Below are 18,480 nucleotides of genomic sequence, written 5' to 3' on the forward strand. Positions count from 1 at the left end.
CATGTTGGTAAACTGGTAAACATGTTGTGTAATCTATTTAATCTGCCTACTTGTTTTGAGGGAAGATTGGCATGGTAAGACAAGGGTGGTAGTTTGCTCATGTTGACCATGCTTTCGGGTATGTGGTGACAAATGCCCACAGGACACTGGCAGTTTACTCATGTTGGTAAACTGGTAGTTTACTTGTGATGGTAGTTTACTCATGTTGTCCATGCTTTTGGGTATGTAGACAAATGCACACAGGACAGTATATTGAGTCCTCTGTCTTGAGGTACAATCACCCTGATTCTCTGCAGAAGATTTTCTAGCAATACTACAAAGGAATACGGCTTCTGATGTTTAATCACAGTGCACTGTATGGAATATTGGAGGTAGTACCTGCGGAAAACGGCATGAACGCATCTCTTTTCTTGAAGCAATCCTTCTCATCCAGGAAGTGCTGAGGATTAAACACAGCTGGGTCACTGAACTGTGACGGATCCTGTAAAACGGACCACAGCACAGGGAATACGTCTGTACCCTAAAAACATATAGAGTGATATTGCAATTACAATGCAGACAATAAGGATGACATTTATGTTATTATGTAGTGCCTTCTATTCACTATAAACCCAGGTGATGGAAACATGCTCCGGAATATTGTTAGCACAATTCACAAAGCCATTTGTGAGGGTAAGTTCAATTTAGATCTGCAAATAGCTTGATTTACGAGTGCAAGGTATTCACAAAATGGGAACTTGCAGTTGTAAATTGATTCTGCCAGTGTGTCCTATCCAGCCTCCTTTGACCTCATGTGCCCTTCCCAGAAGCTCTCCCTCATGGTCTCCATCTTCAGATTCTTTTTTTTTGTTTGTTTGGTTTCTCCTATCTTCTAGTGGAGGTAGGTAGGTCACTTGTGAATTCAGAACATTTTTCAAGCAGTAAAACTACTCCTACAGGTGAGAAACTATTTTGTTTTCAGCATGAATCCTTTTTGGATTAACTTGCTGTGCACTGATTTTGTAGCAGTTTATTAATCTTGTGGAGGTTGGTGTAAAGATGGATTTAAATTAGTAAATAGATGTTTGAGCACTTTTTGTCTCACTTGAGCTTCCTTGATCATTTGAATGTCTATGCAATAATGTTTAGTAGACGTGTAGACTGATGACCAAGTAGCTGCCGTACAAATGTCCTGTAAGGGTATATTTGCAAGAAAGGCAATGGCTGCTCCTTCTTTCCCTCTAGAGTGCACTTTTGGTTTGACATTTAACTGTAATCCTGCATTCTTGTGGCATATCTGAATGGTTACTGAAATCCATTGTACCTTTTGTTACTGGTTTAACCAGATTGCTGTCTGCAAAGGGAGCAAATAATTGTTTTGTTTTCCTATTTGTTTTTGTTCTTTCCATATAATGTGATTGCTCTTCTTGTGTCTAGTGTGTGTAACACTCTTTCCGCTTGATTTTTTTGGTTCTTGGAAAAAACTTTGAATTCAAATTGTTAATTAATGTATGAACATTTGAAATTACCTTGGGTAGGAACTGAGGATCTTTTATCATGACTATCCTCTCATCGCGTACTTGCAGGTATGGTTCCTGGGTTGTAAGCACATTTAGTTCACTAACTCTGAGTTATGTCATTGCCAGTGGGAAGGCTGTTTTCAGCATGAGTATCTCCAGCAAAGCATTGTGTAGAGGCTCAAAAAGTCTTTTGATTAGTTGTGGTAGTACAACATTGAGGTTCAGAGTGAGTGCTGGCACTTGCCTGAATAGTGCTAATCTCTGTGCTCCCTCCAGGAAATACTTAAGGCCTTATATATACCTTTTGGTGCAAAACTGCACTAACGCAGTTTTGCACCAAAAAAGTTTTGCACCGGCTTGCACCATTTTTTAGCACCAGCTGGGCATCATATTTATGGAATGGTGCAAGCCGGTGCAAAGGGTAGGCTAGCCTAACAAAAAATTACATTAGGCAGATAAGAGTCAAAATAAATGACTCTAACCAGATTAGCGTCATTCTTTTACGCTAAGGGGCATATTTATACTCTGTTTGCACTGAATAAGCATCATTTTGTTTTTTTACTCTAATTCGGTGCAAAACTAACTCCATATTTATACTTTGGTGCTAGACCCATCTAGCACCAAATTTATGGAGTTAAAGTCATTTTATGGAAGTGGAAACCTACCTTGCCTTAATGAGATGCAAGGTAGGCCTTCCCGTGCAAAAAGTGTCTCTATATCCTTAACTCCATATTTATACTCCCATGCAAAAATGGTGCAAGGGAGGGAGGACGGGTCAAAAAATGGGGCAAAGCTTGCTTTGCCCCATTTCTTAAAGCCTGGGTCAGGGAGGCATTAGGGGGCCTGTGGGCCTATTTCCATGTTGGAACACCATGGAATAAGCCCACAGGTGCCCTCCCCAGGCCCCAGGGGTACTCCCACCCACACCAGAGGGACTGCGGAGGATGGGGAACCCCATCCCAGGTAAGTACAGGTAAGATTGCATTTTATTTTTGAAAGTTCCATAGGGGGCCCTGAAATAGGCCCCCATACATGGCATAGGGTGCAATGGCCATGCCCAGGGGACCCTTGTCTGCTGTGCTGGCCATTGGGGTGGTGGGCGTGACTTCTGCCTTTTCTAAAGCAGAAGTCATGTGGCATGGTAGGTTTAGCACCATAAAATGACGCTAATCTGGTTAGAGTCATTTTTTTTTTTCCTCTAACCTGCCTAAAGTCATTTTTTGGTGCACATCACTCTTCTCCTTTACTACCAGCCCCACCCAACTAAAGTCATTATTTTTTTACTCTAGCTACCCTTTCCACCGGCTTGCACCATTCCATAAATATGGTGCCCTGCTGGTGCACAGAAATGGTGCAAGCCGGTGCTAAACCTTTTGGTGCAAAACTGGGTTAGTTCAGTTTTGCAGCAAAAAGTATAAATAAGGGGCAATATTTTGTAAGGTTGCAGCACTTTTGCGTCAAAAAATGACATTATTGCACCGCAAAAAAAGTATGAAACAGGGCCTTGGTGCTAGACGGGTCTATCACCAAAGTATAAATAGGGAGTTAGCTTTGTACTGAATTAGAGTTAAAAAAATGACACTAATTCAGTGCAGAGTATAAATATGCTGCAGAGTATAAATATGCCCCTAAATATCGCGTTAAGGCCATGGAGTCATTTTTTGCACGGGAACGCCTGCCTTGCATCTCATTAAGGCAAGGTAGGTCTCCCCTTCCAGAAAATTACTTTAACTCCATAAATATGGCGCTAGATGGGTCTAGCACCAAAGTATAATTATAGAGTTAGTTTTGCACCGAATTAGAGTAAAAAAAATGACGCTAATTCGGTGCAAACAGAGTATAAATATGCCCCTTAATGACTGGTGTACTGAAGAAGCGGCTTACTATATGTCCTCTTATGTATGCTGCAATTTTTGCTAGATGTACCTTTAACAATGGATACGTGAGTTTACAGTCTTATAGAAGTGTAAGGTATTTTAGGAGTGTGGTGTCCTTAGTGTTTTGTTGTAGTAGGCCAATTTTGTGGCACCACTACGTGTATCTTTCACACTTTTCGTTATAACATTTTCTAGTTGTTAGCCTTCTTACCTCTTTTAGCACTTCTATTGTCTTTTCTAGTAAGTCTATATGTCCAATCTCTATACTTTCAGGATCTATGCTGCCAAATTTATCGACTCTGGTTCTGGATGGAGCACTCTCCCCACTTGCATTGACAGCAGGTCTTGATATGTTGGTAATTTCTGGATGTTGCCCTGCGTGATTAGCATTAGTTTGGAGTACCATGTTTGTCTTGACCACTGAGGGGCAATAAGTATTAGCTTAATCTTGTAATGTGTTTGCATTTGTGCATTACCCTGTGTATAGAGGTATTGGAGGAAAGGTGTAAGGAAATCTCCATGACCAGTTTATCAACAGAGTATTGCTCAGGGATTGGTGGTGTGAGTGTCTAGCATTTTGCATTTGTTTGTGTTGCGAATAAACATATTTCTTCTGTTCTCCAACGTTCGAATATCTGTGTACTGCTTGATTGAGTTTCCATTGGGAGAGGATGAAGCTTATCTGCCTAATTTGTCCACAGATAAACAATCATCCCTGCAATGCAGGCAATAATTCCTGCAATGCAGGCACCCCTGCACCATCATGCAAGGGAGCGTGTGTTGAACCTAAGCAGTAGCTTGCACGCCAGCATAGAGGAAAGTACAGGGATGCATTGTATTTCCATAAATACGATGCATCCCTGCACTTTCAAAATGACGCAGCACAGCAAGCTGGCTTGCAGTGCCATGTTGTGCCATTTGTTTGTAAATGAGCCCCCTGGTTTGAATAGTGTTAATACTTTTTGTATATCTGTATTGCAATTTGTCATAAGTATGCTGTTATTAGCCAGTTGTCTAGGTAAGGGTCTTCACAAATGTGCTGACACTGCTGCTAGGCATTTTGTGAAAAGCCTTGGTGCAAATTTTATGCCGAAGGCCAGAACCTTGAAGTGTTATTATGTTTTGTTCACTACAAACCATACATAAGTATTTCTTATATATGTGATTAATCTGGATGTGCAAATGTGCATCCTTTACGTCTTACGGTTGCCACATAGTCTCCTTCTTGTAACGGTGAAATGACTTCTTGTAGAGTTGTCATTATGAAGTTTTTGTGTCTTTATGAATTTGTTTATGAACCATTGTTCTACTATTGGACATAGGGTTCCATTTGGTTTTTGAATTAGGAAATATGCTGAATAAATTCCCTGATTGATCTCTTTCTTGGGACTCTTTACGCTGCTCCCTTCTCTGGTAATTTCTCTATTTCTTTGAGTAAGCTTGATGTTTCCTCCCTTGTGTGCACTCTTTTCTTTGGTCCCCTTACTGGTGGGGTTTTCACCAATTCTATGCAATATGCACATTTTATGATGTTTAAAATCCAATTATCTGAAATTACCTTACTCCACTCCTGAAGGAAGAATTTTCTCCCTCCTACTGGTGTTGTATGTGAGAGGTGTTGGAGGTTTGCTAAGTCACTTTCCAGAGGAGGTTGTTCCTCCTCTGAGTGTCTGTGATCTTCTCTGTGCCCATCCCCAGAAGGGCTGGGATGCCTGTGTCTGATATTGCCATTGTTGTACAGGTGACTGGGTTTGACTTGTGTTTTGAAACCCCTGATGGGATGTTGAGCTAGGGAAACTTCTTCTTCCTGCTGGCATTCTGTTCATTGGTGTTCCTCTCCATACGTTCCTTCAGAATTGCAAAGCTCTCATGGATTTCGCAGTTTCATTGTCCTTTTTTAACTGTTGAAGGGTCTTATCAACTGCACTACCAAACAACTGCTCCCCACTGAAAAGAGTATTAATGATATTTGCTTGGATGTCTGCCTTGAAACTTGACTCTGTTAACCAAGAATGGTGTTTTAGAGTTGTTCCCACCATCACCTGGCAACTTACCATGTCAGCCTTGTCTAACTCCGAATTGAGGCATGTGTTTGCACTATTTTTTTCTCCTGTGCCAAAGAGGCCACTATCTTACAATACGGTTCAGGCAGGTGTTTCATTAACTCCCCCAATCTCTTCCCAGTGTTGGTAAGTGTACCAATTAAGGAGAGCATTATAACTGGCTATTCTTCACTGGGTTGCTGCCCCTCTCTTGAATTATCTGCCAACCAAATCCATCTTCTTATTCTATTTATCCAGTGGTGGTCCCAATGATGCTAGGCTATTTGCCCTTTTCCTTGCCCTAGCTTTGAAAATAGAATCAGCTGGTACCGTTCCCTTGATTTACAAAGGGTCCTTGGAGGAGTGCTTGTATTTCTTCCCTGCCGTCAGTGTGACTGCTCTGCATGTTACAGGTTCTTTGAAAGCTTCTCTCTCCTCAACAAGGAGACTAGGTAACATGGGTAAGAACTGGTTCTTGGTCTGATAAGGCAGAAGATTTTCAAACAGGAAGCATGATTGAAATTTTTCTTCCTCTAACTGCACACCATATTTTCCTGCTGCCTTTTTATAGGTTGGCCATACATTGGGATGTCATCCGGAAGTGATGGCCTTGACGGATAGGTGTTTACTGCCTCTTCATGGGAGTCTCCATGTCCTGCAACTGTGTTTTGGCATACTCTGAGGACTCATAGTCCTTGAACATGGACACATTCATACTCTTGGCCTCCTCTTCCTTAAAGAAGCACTGCTGTTCTTCTTTCTCTTCTTGCGGGTCTGGTGTTAAAGGGACCTCTCGCTCTTTGATTTTCTTCTCTACCTGCTCCTTTTGGGTCAAAGACTTTTGCGGGATTCTGAACTCCTGCAGTAGGACGCCAAATTCTTTTTTCTTCTGCAGAAATACTGCTTCAAGACATTGTTTTTTCTTTTTGATCTCAACAGATCATTCTTTGGCGTCGAGTATTGTCAAAGATTTTCTTTTCAACATTGAAGAATCCTTCAGGGGTGCTTCACTCTATGGCTTTTTCAGTGTCTCACCACCTTTCATCTCTTTCAACTTGAAATGTCTCGACTTTGATTGTCTCTTGATGTCCTTCTCTTTTCATGTGTCTGACTGCCTTCGGTAACCTTAGAATAGAACCCGAGGGGTTCTTTTTGAGTCTGCTGCCCTAAGTCTGCCATATCCTTTGCGCAGAGGTAGCTTTAGGTGTTTTAGACTCTGCAGTCTGAGATTCCTCCGTATGTATTTTCAGGTTTGCCTCAGGTGTCTTTTCCTTCGATTTCTGATGTTCTCTCTCAAAATTGACGATTTGCTGCTCCACATCCAAGCCTTTTTCAGTCTCCTCTTCGGCGACATTGTTGCTCAACAGATCAAGTTCTTACAAAGATGATGTTTGTCTCTGACATTGCATGACTGTAGGAAGCTGGCTCTGTATGTACTATTTCAAAGTAAGAAATAGCATGCACAGAGTCCAAGGGTTCCCCTTAGAGGTAAGATAGTGGCAAAAAGAGATCATTCTAATGCTCTATTTTGTTGTAGTGTGGTCGAGCAGTAGGCTTATCAGAGGGTAGTGTTAAGCATTTGTTGTACACACACAGGCAATAAATGAGGAACACACACTCAAAGACAATTCCAGGCCAATAGGTTTTTTATATAGAAAAATATCTTTTCTTAGTTTATTTTAAGAACCACAGGCTCAAGATTTACAAAAAATACTTTAAATGAAAGGTATTTCACTTAGGAACTTTAGGAACTTTGAATTAGCCAAATAGCATATACTGTTTTCACACAAATGACATATAGCTATTTTAAAACTAGACACAGTGCAATGTTCAACAGTTCCTGGGGGAGGTAAGTGCTTTTTAGATTTGCAGGTAAGTAAACCACCTACAGGGTTCAAAGTTGGGTCCAAGGTAGCCCACCGTTGGGGGTTCAAGGCAACCCCAAAGTTACCACACCAGCAGCTCAGGGCCGGTCAGGTGCAGAGGTCAAAGTGGTGCCCAAAACGCATAGGCTTCAATGGAGAAGGGGGTGCCCTGGTTCCAGTCTGCCAGCAGGTAAGTACCCGCCTCTTCGGAGGGCAGACCAGGGGGGTTTTGTAGGGCACCGGGGGGACACAAGTCAGCACAAAAAGTACACCCTCAGTGGCACGGGGGCGGCCGGGTGCAGTGTGCAAACAGGCGTCGGGTTCGCAATGTAATCCAATGGGAGACCAAGGCGTCTCTTCAGCGATGCAGGCAGGCAAGTGGGCGGCTCCTCGGGATAGCCACCACCTGGGCAAGGAAGAGGGCCACCTGGGGCCGCTCCTGCACTGGAGGTCGGATCCTTCAGGTCCTGGGGGCTGCGGGTGCAGTGTCATTACCAGGCGTCAGGTCTTTGAAGCAGGCAGTCGCGGTCAGGGGGAGCCTCGGGATTCCCTCTGCAGGCATCGCTGTGGGGGCTCAGGGGGGTCAACTCTGGCTACTCACGGTCTCGCAGTCGCCGGGGAGTCTTCCCTGTAGTGTTTGTTCTGCACAAGTCGAGCCGGGGGCGTCGGATGCAGAGTGCAAAGTCTCACGCTTCCGGCGGGAAACGTGTGTTGTTTCAAAGTTGCTTCTTTGTTGCAAAGTTGTAGTCTTTGTGGTGCAGAGCCGCTGTCCTCGGGAGTTCTTGGTCCTTCTAGATGCAGGGTAGTCTTCTGAGGCTTCAGAGGTCGCTGGACCCTGTGGAATGCGTCGCTGGAGCAGTTTCTTTAGAAGTGGGGAAACAGGCCGGTAGAGCTGGGGCCAAAGCAGTTGGTGTCTCCGTCTTCTCTGCAGGTTTTTCAGCTCAGCAGTCCTTCTTCATCTTAGGTTGCAGGAATCTATCTTGGTGTGTTCTGGGAGCCCGTAAATACTCGATTTAGGGGTGTGTTTAGGTCTGGGGGGTTAGTAGCCAATGGCTACTAGCCCTGAGGGTGGCTACACCCTCTTTGTGCTTCCTCCCTGAGGGGAGGGGGGCACATCCCTATCCCTATTGGGGGAATTTTCATCTGCAAGATGGAGGATTTCTAAAAGTCAGAGTAACCTCAGCTCAGGACACGTTAGGGGCTGTCCTGACTGGCCAGTGACTCCTCCTTGTTTTTCTCATTATCTCCTCCGCCCTTGCCGCCAAAAGTGGGGCCGTGGCCGGAGGGGGCGGGCAACTCCACTAGCTGGAGTGCCCTAGGGTGCTGTAACAAAGGGGGTGAGCCTTTGAGGCTCACCGGCAGGTGTTACAGTTCCTGCAGGGGGAGGTGAGAAGCACCTCCACCCAGTACAGGCTTTGTTACTAGCCACAGAGTGACAAAGGCACTCTCCCCATGTGGCCAGCAACATGTCTGGTGTGTGGCAGGCTGCTAAAACTAGTCAGCCTACACTGGTAGTCGGTTAAGGTTTCAGGGGGCATCTCTAAGATGCCCTCTGGGGTGTATTTTAAAATCAAATGTACACTGGCATCAGTGTGCATTTATTGTGCTGAGAAGTTTGATACCACACTTCACATTTTTCAGTGTAGCCATTATGGTGCTGTGGAGTTCGTGCATGACAGACTCCCAGACCATATACTCTTATGGCTACCCTGCACTTACAATGTCTAAGGTTTTGCTTAGACACTGTAGGGGCATAGTGCTCATGCACTTAAGCCCTCACCTATGGTATAGTGCACCCTGCCTTAGGGCTGTAAGGCCTGCTATAGGGATGACCTATCTATACCTATAGGCAGTGTGAGGTTGGCATGGCACCCTGAGGGGAGTGCCATGTCGACTTAGTCATTTTATCCCCACCAGCACACACAATCTGGCAATCAGTGTGTCTGTGCTGAGTGTGGGGTCCCCAGGGTGGCATAAGACATGCTGCAGCCCTTAGGTACCTTCCCTGGCATCAGGGCCCTTGTACCAGGGGTACCAGTTACAAGAGACTTACCGGGATGCCAGGGTGTGCCAATTGTGGAAACAAAAGTACAGGTTAGGGAAAGAACACTGGTGCTGGGGCTTGGTTAGCAGGGTCCCAGCACACTTTCAAATCGTAACTTGGCATCAGCAAAGGCAAAATGTCAGGGGGTAACCATGCCAAGGAGGCATTTCCTTACAATGACTTGGAGCATCTGTCTCTGTCTCACTCTTGCCTTCAGCTTCCTTAGCTTAAGCCCTGCACAGACTTCTCAGTCTTTACTTCAATGGTCAAGTGGTAGACAGAGGCTACACACCTGAGGCTGGTCATTCTGCACAAATTTATGGTGGCAGTTCAAACAGAATTAAAATAGTGTCTTCTCCATCACAAGAGACTGGGAGCCCCCTGTCCAAGCACTCGCCAAACAACCTCGAAACTCCTTCTGATGCCAGAAATCCTCTGCGATACCTTTATTCTGCAGTCTTCGGTGATCTTCTTTGGAATTTTTTGACAAAACTCAGTTCACAACTTGCTTTTTTACATGACTTGGACATTCCTCATTTAGGCTTCCACACCCAAAGGAGGATAAAAAGAATATGAAGATAGCGACAATGAAGGGGAGCTTCCAGGGAGGACGTATGATATCAAAGGAAGCTGGATAGGACACCAATGGTGTCAACCATCAACAAAAAAAGGAAAGAAGGACTACTACTACAAGGGAGAATTCCAGACCCATCCACTAGATGGTGGAATAATGCACAGCAAGTCAATCCAGAAAAGAGTCATGGGGCAAAACTACAGAAAAAGATCTGAACACTTGCACTGTTGTCCTTCTTGCATGTCAGAAATATGCTGCATGCTTGTGTTTTGTCATGATCAAATATAGTTCCGTTTGACTGATATACTGAGAAATTACTCTGGGGTATATTTTTTGAGTTCCAAAGAAAGCCTTGGCTACCTTGGTTTTGGGCTGAAACTAGTTGATGTTTACACATAGGGTTTGGGACTGTTATCTCCATAGAAAAGTTGTGCAGTTGTGCACTTTTAATGGTACTTCCATTTGACAAGTGTACACTAGATATAATTACACATGTAGAAAACCCTTTGCATAGACATAATTAGAAATTATCAAATCTTTACCTCAAGCCAGCCTTGAAACCAGCTATTTCATTGTCATATTGTCTTTAGATAAACAAGAAATGAGGGGGTGAAATGCTTGGATTAATTCCAACAGCTGGTAGCTAGTGGACCCACGTTTCAGTTTTTTTTTTATTTTGCCCACTATGTCTATCTAGGCATTGACTAGTCATATTCAAATTAAATTTGGTCTTGCTCCAGTAGGAATAATAAAATTGCTAGTGGCCCATACTACTCCAGGTAGGGAAGCATAACAACTGCTTTAGTGTGTTAGTGGTTCACCAGGAAAAGTTTGTGACAAAATGGCATTTCTGAGAAAAATATACATCTTCAAAAAAAGGGGCAAGATGTACTAAGAAGTGGTTGCAAAATACTGGTCACAATTTGTGACCAGTATTTTGTGATCTGTGTTGTATAACCAACCAGCCACGGCTCCTCCACTAGGGTGGAGGAGCATCACCTCCCGCCAGCTGCTGCAAAACCTTTACTATAAAACGATAATAAACTCTGTTTATTATTGTTTTATAGTAAAAGGGGTGAGGCCATGGGCTGTGACCAGCATGAAGGGGCAGTGCACTGCACTCCCCCTCAGTACGCATGTATGTCTGAACACATGCGCACTAGGCTCTTTCCAACTTGGCACTGTGTTGCCGGGTTGGAGAGAGCAGGCAGAGGCTCCCACTCTGCCTTGAAGTGCCCCAGCTGGGCGCTCTGACCAATCCGAACGCTGCTGTAATGCTGCCAGCAGCATGAGTGTGGTGTTCAGATTGGCCGAAGGGCAGGCTGGGAGCCTGTGCCTGCAGCTGCAATGAAGGCAAGAGGAGCGGTGTAGTGGTGGCGGCAGCAGCGATTCAGGTAAGTTTCTTTTTTTAAATTAATTTTGCCACATGCTGCCCTGCCCCTTAAACCGCCACAAGCTGCTCCTGGAACAAACCTATCTATTAATAGGTCGGCTAGCATAATATCATATCATAGAGGGTTGTAATACGACCCGCCTCATAAATATTAATGTGGTAGGTTGCGAGCTGCGACACATTACTACTCAAATCGGTACAGGAATGGTGCCCTGCTATTGTTAGCAGACCAAAGTGTCTGTAAATAAATAAAGCAAATATTGTTTTTTTAAATGCAGCTCAATTTACTGAAAGGAAAATGAGATGTGCTTAACCGGTTCTGTGCCCAGGACGTAATGGTTACGTCCTGAGGCACAGTGCTGCTGTGCCCAGGACTTAACCATTACGTCCTGGTCACAGAGCCGAAAGGGAGCACTAGCGCTCCCTCTGTGGGGTTCCCCCCACCCCCCCAAGTCAGGGATGGAAGGGGAAGCCCTTCCCCTTCCACCACAGACCACCCCCCTGTGATGTCAAGCGCGCGCTCACAGAGCCTCCCCCATTGCGCTGGAAGCTCAGCTTCCAGCGCGATCGAAAGGGAAATGCTTTGCATTTCTCTTTCGATCACGTGGGGGAGGCCCGGAGAGGCTTCAAAGGAAAGGAAATGTATTTCCTTCCCTTTGAAGTCTCTCCAAGCGTTTCAAAAGCCGGATTTCTTGCAATCCGGCTTTTGAAACGCCCACTAGACACCAGGGATGGTTTTTTTGGGGGGGAAATTGTCATAAGGGAGCGTTTTTTTTTAAGGCCTTTTCTGCACCCCCTGGGGGCAGATCGGCCTATTGGTATTAGGCCGATCTGCCCCCAGGGGGGCAGAAACCTCTAGGCGCCAGGGCAATTTTTATTAATTCTTTTTTTTTTGTTGTTGTTTTTTTTAGAGATGGGGAGCGACCCCTTAGGCAAGGGTCGCTCCCCTGGAGGGGCTAATTGTATTTAGGCCATTTCTGCCCGCTTTGGGGGCAGATCAGCCGATTTTAGGTCAATCTGCCCACAAGGGGGGCAGAAACCACTAGGCACCAGGGATCTTTTTTTTTCGCCGTCACGCAAGGGGATCGACCTTGTAGGCAAGGGTCGCTCCCCGGGGTGTTGGGGGGGCAAATTTATTTTAGGCCATTTCTGCCCCCCCTGGGGGCAGATCGGCCTATTGTTATTAGGCTGATCTGCCCCCAGGGGGGCAGAAACCTCTAGGCGCCAGGGCAATTTTTATTAAATTCTTTTTTTTTTTTTTGTTTTTTTTAGAGATGGGGAGCGACCCCTTAGGCAAGGGTCGCTCCCCTGGAGGGGCAAACTGTATTTAGGCCATTTCTGCCTGCTTTGGGTGCAGATCGGCCGATTTTAGGTCAATCTGCCCCCATGGGGGGCAGAAACCACTAGGCACCAGGGATCTTTTTTTTGCGCCGTCACGCAAGGGGAGCGACCTTGTAGGCAAGGGTCGCTCCCCAGGGGGGTGGGGGGCCAAATTTATTTTAGGCCATTTCTGAAACCTCTAGGCGCCAGGGCAATTTTTTTTTTGTTTGTTTGTTTTTTTAGAGATGGGGAGCGACCCCTTAGACAAGGGTCGCTCCCCTGGAGGGGCAAATTGTATTTAGGCCTTCTCTGCCTACTTTGGGGGCATATCGGCCGACTTTTGGTCAATCTTCCCCCAAGGGTGGCAGAAACCACTATGCAACAGGGATCTTTTTTTTTGCGCCGTCACGCAAGGAGAGCGACCCCGTAGGCAAGGGTCGCTCCCCGGGTGGGGGGCAAATTTATTTTAGGCCATTTCTGGCCCCCCCCGGGCCGGCTGAGCTAGAGGCCAAAATCTACAGGTAGGCACTTTGCAAAAAACACCTCTGTTTTCTGTGAAAAAATTTGATGTGTCCACGTTGTGTTTTGGGCCCTTACCTTTCGTGGCGCTAGGCCCACCCACACAAGTGAGGTACCATTTTTATCAGGAGACTTTGGGGGAGCACTGAGTGGAAGGACATTTGTGGCTTCTCTCAGATTCCAGAACTTTCTGTCACCGAAATGAGAGGAAAAAGTGTTTTTTTGGCCAAATGTTGAGGTTTGCAAATGATTCTGGGTAACAGAACCTGGTCAGAGCCCCACAAGTCACCCCATCTTGGATTCCCCTAGGTGTCTAGGTTTCAGAAATGTGCTGGTTTGCTAGGTTTCCCCAGGTGCCGGCTGAGCTAGAGGCCAAAATCCACAAGTAGGCACTGTTTTCTGTGCAAAAATGTGATGTGTCCATGTTGTGTTTTGGGCCATCTCCTTTCGTGGGCGCTAGGCCTACCTGCACAAGTGAGGTACCATTTTTATCGGGAGACTTGGGGGAAAGCTGGGTGGAAGGAAATTTGTGGCTCCTCTCAGATTCCAGAACTTTCTGTCACCGAAAAGTGAGGAAAATGTGTTTTTTTAGCCACATTTTGAGGTTTGCAAAGGATTCTGGGTAACAGAACCTGGTCAGAGCCCCACAAGTCACCCCATCTTAGATTCCCCTAGGTCTCTAGTTTTCAAAAATGCACAGGTTTGGTATATTTCCCTAGGTGCCGGCTGAGCTAGAGGCCAAAATCTACAGGTAGGCACTTTGCAAAAAACACCTCTGTTTTCTTTAAAAAAATGTGATGTGTCCACGTTGCGTTTTGGGGCATTTCCTGTTGCGGGCGCTAGGCCTACCCACACAAGTGAGGTATCATTTTTATAGGGAGACTTGGAGGAACGCTGGGTGGAAGGAAATTTGAGGCTCCTCTCAGATTCCGGAACTTTCTGTTACCGAAATGTGAGGAAAATGTGTTTTATTAGCCAAATTTTGAGGTTTGCAAAGGATTCGGGGTAACAGAACCTGGTCAGATCCCCACAAGTCACCCCATCTTGGATTCCCCTAGGTCTCTAGTTTTCAGAAATGCACAGGTTTGGTAGGTTTCCCTAGGTGCCGGCTGAGCTAGGGGCCCATATCTACAGGTAGACACTTTGCAAAAAACACCTCTGTTTTCTTTCAAAAAATGTGATGTGTCCACGTTGCGTTTTGGGGCATATCCTGTTGCGGGCGCTAGGCCTACCCACACAAGTGAGGTAATATTTTTATCGGGAGACTTGGGGGAACACTGGGTGGAAAGAAATTTGTGGCTCCTCTCAGATTCCAGAACTTTCTGTCACCGAAATCTGTGGAAAATTTGTTTTTGTAGCCAAATTTTGAGGTTTGCAAAGGATTCTGGGCAACAGAACCTGGTCAGAGCCCCACAAGTCACCCCATCTTGGATTCCCCTAGGTCTCTAATTTTAAAAAATGCACAGGTTTGGTAGGTTTCCCTAGGTGCCGGCTGAGCTAGGGGCCCAAATCTACAGGTAGGCACTTTACAAAAAACACCTCTGTTTTCTTTCGAAAAATATGATGTGTCCACGTTGCGTTTTGGGGCATTTCCTGTTGTGGGCGCTAGGCCTACCCACACAACTGAGGTACTATTTTTATCGGGAGACTTGGGGGAACGCTGGGTGGAAGGAAATTTGTGGCTCCTCTCAGATTCCAGAACTTTCTGTCACTGAAATCTGGGGAAAATTTGTTTTTTTAGCCAAATTTTGAGGTTTGCAAAGGATTTGGGGTAACAGAACCTGGTCAGAGCCCCACAAGTCACCCCATCTTGGATTCCGCTAGGTCTCTAGTTTTAAAAAATGCACAGGTTTGGTAGGTTTCCCCAGGTGCCGGCTGAGCTAGAGGCCAAAATCTACAGGTAGGCACTTTGCAAAAAACACCTCTGTTTTCTTTAAAAAAAATGTGATGTGTCCACGTTGTGTTTTGGGGCATTTCCTGTCGCAGGCGCTAGGCCTACCCACACAAGTGAGGTACTATTTTTATTGGGAGACTTGGGGGAACATAGAATATCAAAACAAGTGTTATTGCCCCTTGTCTTTCTCTACATTTTTTCCTTCCAAATATAAGAGAGTGTGTAAAAAAGACATCTATTTGAGAAATGCCCTGTAATTCACATGCTACTATGGGCACCCCGGAATTCAGAGATGTGCAAATAACCACTGCTCCTCAACACCTTATCTTCTGCCCATTTTGGAAATACAAAGGTTTTCTTGATAGCTATTTTTTACTCTTTATATTTGAGCAAATTAATTGCTGTATACCCGGTATAGAATGAAAACCCACTGCAGGGTGCAGGTCATTTATTGGCTCTGGGTACCTAGAGTTCTTGATGAACCTACAAGCCCTATATATCCCCGCAACCAGAAGAGTCCAGCAGACGTAACAGTATATTGCTTTCAAAAATCTGACATTGCAGGAAAAAGTTACAGAGTAAAACGTAGAGAAAAATTGCAGATTTTTTCACCTCAATTTCAATATTTTTTTTCAGTTGTTATTTTCTGTAGGAAACCCTTGTAGGATCTACACAAATTACCCCTTGCTGAATTCAGAATTCTGTCTACTTTTCAGAAATGTTGCGGTGTCTGGGATCCAGCATTGGTTTCTTGCCCATTTCTGTCACTGACTGGAAGGAGGGTGAAAGCACAAAAAATCATAAAAATGGGGTATGTCCCAGTAAAATGCCAAAATTGTGTTGAAAAATTGGGTTCTATGATTCAAGTCTGCCTGTTCCTGAAAGCTGGGAAGCTGGTGATTTTAGCACCGCAAACCCTTTGTTGATGCCATTTTCAGGGAAAAAAACACAAACCTTCTTCTGCAGCCCTTTTTCCCATTTGTTTGAAAAAAAAGACATTTTCACTGTATTTTGGCTAATTTCTTGGCCTCCTTCTGGGGAACCCACAAAGTCTGGGTACCTCTAGAATCCCTAGGATGTTGAAAAAAAAGGACGCAAATGTGGCGTGGGTAGCTTATGTGAACAAAAAGTTATTAGGGCCTAAGCGCGAACTGCCCCAAATAGCCAAAAAAAGGCTCGGCACAGGAGGGGGAAAAGGCCTGGCAGCGAAGGGGATAAAAAAGAAAATGAAAAGTTTAACTAACATTTTTTAGAGTATGAAGTGGTGCATGGGGCCTCTGACTACTGTTAAGTAATGTTTTTATTCACATTCAGAAAAGGGAAGGGATCCCTTGGTGACCTCTTTTGGGTCACAAATGGATTACCACTACTTTTGTGTAGTTAAAAATATTTTAATGTTTTGCTACTGAAATATGGTGCAAAACTTTGCTACATCCTGTTCCAAATAGGTATTCAGAAAGTACATCCTAAAAAAGCTCCTTCTAAATTCTGATTTGATATGCACTTTTAAACACCAATTGTGATTCAATAATGTATCACTGCTCATGTAGTAATGTGCCACAAACAGCCCAATTTTACAAATCCACCCTTTTGCAACTGCTAAATTCATAGTGCATCTGTCCCAAATTGAAGATGTCCTGTTTATTGAAAGTATGATATTCTTGATTGATAAATGCAGATTTACTGTTTTAAAGGAAATGAATTATTACAGTTACCTCAGAAATACAGCATGGGATGAATGCACCATCACCTGTTACATCCGGTTCAATTATCCTTATTCATGTCGGGAATACTTATTAAAAGGATACTTGACGCCCTATGCATTATTCATGTGCATAGTCCTGTCATGGATGAGAGTCTCACTCCAAGACAAGATAAGGGCTTTTGTGGTCAAAGCATTAGCAGTTCTTACTAAATCGCCCCTCTATTCTCAATTCTAACATGCCATTCTGAACTTCTAGACACATCAAAGTCTGACTTTTTATCTTTTCTAGACTACAACCATTGAAGCAATTAACCAATAAAGCAGGGATTTTGATTCAGTACAAACATCTATCTTACTTAAGAAGAGCATTTACTTGCTTCTATTTCTATTGTAGGTCGTAGGTTGGATAACAGTAAGCAGTCAACGATGCTTATGGCACCCTTTTCCCTATGAATTGGTGCAACAATTTTTTGTCATTTCAATCTTGATCTGATGAAATGGAAATTACTTTTAAGAGAGAAATAAAAGTTAAAAAAGAAGGGCAGTGAAAACCAGTATTAACCTGGGATTGAAGTGGAAGGTGGAGTTTGGTCCATGCAATGGGCCCTTGATCAGCGAAGTTTATGCCTTCTTTAAAGGTGTGGCATAATGTGAGCTTGATCCCAAACTGAAAGGCTGTGAGTAGCAGAGAGTAGTCAGGAGTATTGGATGCTGTGATAAATCGTGTTAACATGGATGTACTTGTCAGTCATGCATGCTGTCTTTCATGTGACACAAGTGTTGGATATTAAAGGTATTAGAAGTGCTATTTCTGCAACAATCTATACTGCATTTGGCTAAAGTGGTGAGCATAAAAGTGGGTACATGTGCTATTTCCACTCTAATCTAAGGTTCACAGGAGAAGGTGTTCGACATTAAAGGGTTCACATTTACTATTCCCATGGAGCAGCATGACTAAGTGCCCCTCCCTTTCATATAAATCATATATAATCAATATGTGCTTAACCCTATTATTATGCACCCAATTTATTAATCATTTCCGGTAAGTGGTGGTTTATTCCTTTTAATGAGAGCCACTCTCATATTTAGCTGAATTATAATAAACTATTTGCCATGAAAGGAGTCTATGTTTTCTTTAAAATTGCATTTGATATAATCATTTATGCTAAGTATTTTAAATCAGAAGCTGTTTAAATTTAGTGTTGGCCTAACCTGTACCCAGGTGTAGGAAAGTACCATCTTGCCTAGCATGTTACCCCCATTTTTCACTGTATATATGTTGTTTTAGTTGTATGTGTCACTGGGACCCTGGTAACCCAGGGCCCCAGTGCTCATAAGTGTGCCTGAATGTGTTACCTGTGTAGTGACTAACTGTCTCACTGAGGCTCTGCTAATCAGAACCTCAGTGGTTATGCTCTCTCATTTCTTTCCAAATTGTCACTAACAGGCTAGTGACCATTTTTACCAATTTACATTGGCTTACTGGAACACCCTTATAATTCCCTAGTATATGGTACTGAGGTACCCAGGGTATTGGGGTTCCAGGAGATCCCTATGGGCTGCAGCATTTCTTTTGCCACCCACAGGGAGCTCTGACAATTCTTACACAGGCCTGCCACTGCAGCCTGAGTGAAATAACGTCCACGTTATTTCACAGCCATTTTACACTGCACTTAAGTAACTTATAAGTCACCTATATGTCTAACCTTTACCTGGTAAAGGTTAGGTGCAAAGTTACTTAGTGTGAG

General features: G+C 44.2%; 1 protein-coding gene across 7 annotated transcripts in view; it reads right to left on the reverse strand.

Moving 5' to 3' along the window:
* LOC138259681 (cytochrome P450 2G1-like) overlaps window positions 1–18,480 on the reverse strand; it is a 584,827-nt gene that overhangs the window by 21,414 nt on the left and 544,933 nt on the right. For all 7 annotated transcript variants that reach the window (XM_069207561.1, XM_069207562.1, XM_069207557.1 and 4 more), the window contains one exon: window positions 379–520. In XM_069207561.1, coding sequence (XP_069063662.1) covers window positions 379–520 — 142 coding nt within the window. The remainder of the gene's footprint in view (window positions 1–378; window positions 521–18,480) is intronic.

Source organism: Pleurodeles waltl, chromosome 9 (genome assembly GCF_031143425.1).
Source record: "Pleurodeles waltl isolate 20211129_DDA chromosome 9, aPleWal1.hap1.20221129, whole genome shotgun sequence".
NCBI classification, from domain to species: Eukaryota; Metazoa; Chordata; class Amphibia; order Caudata; family Salamandridae; genus Pleurodeles; species Pleurodeles waltl.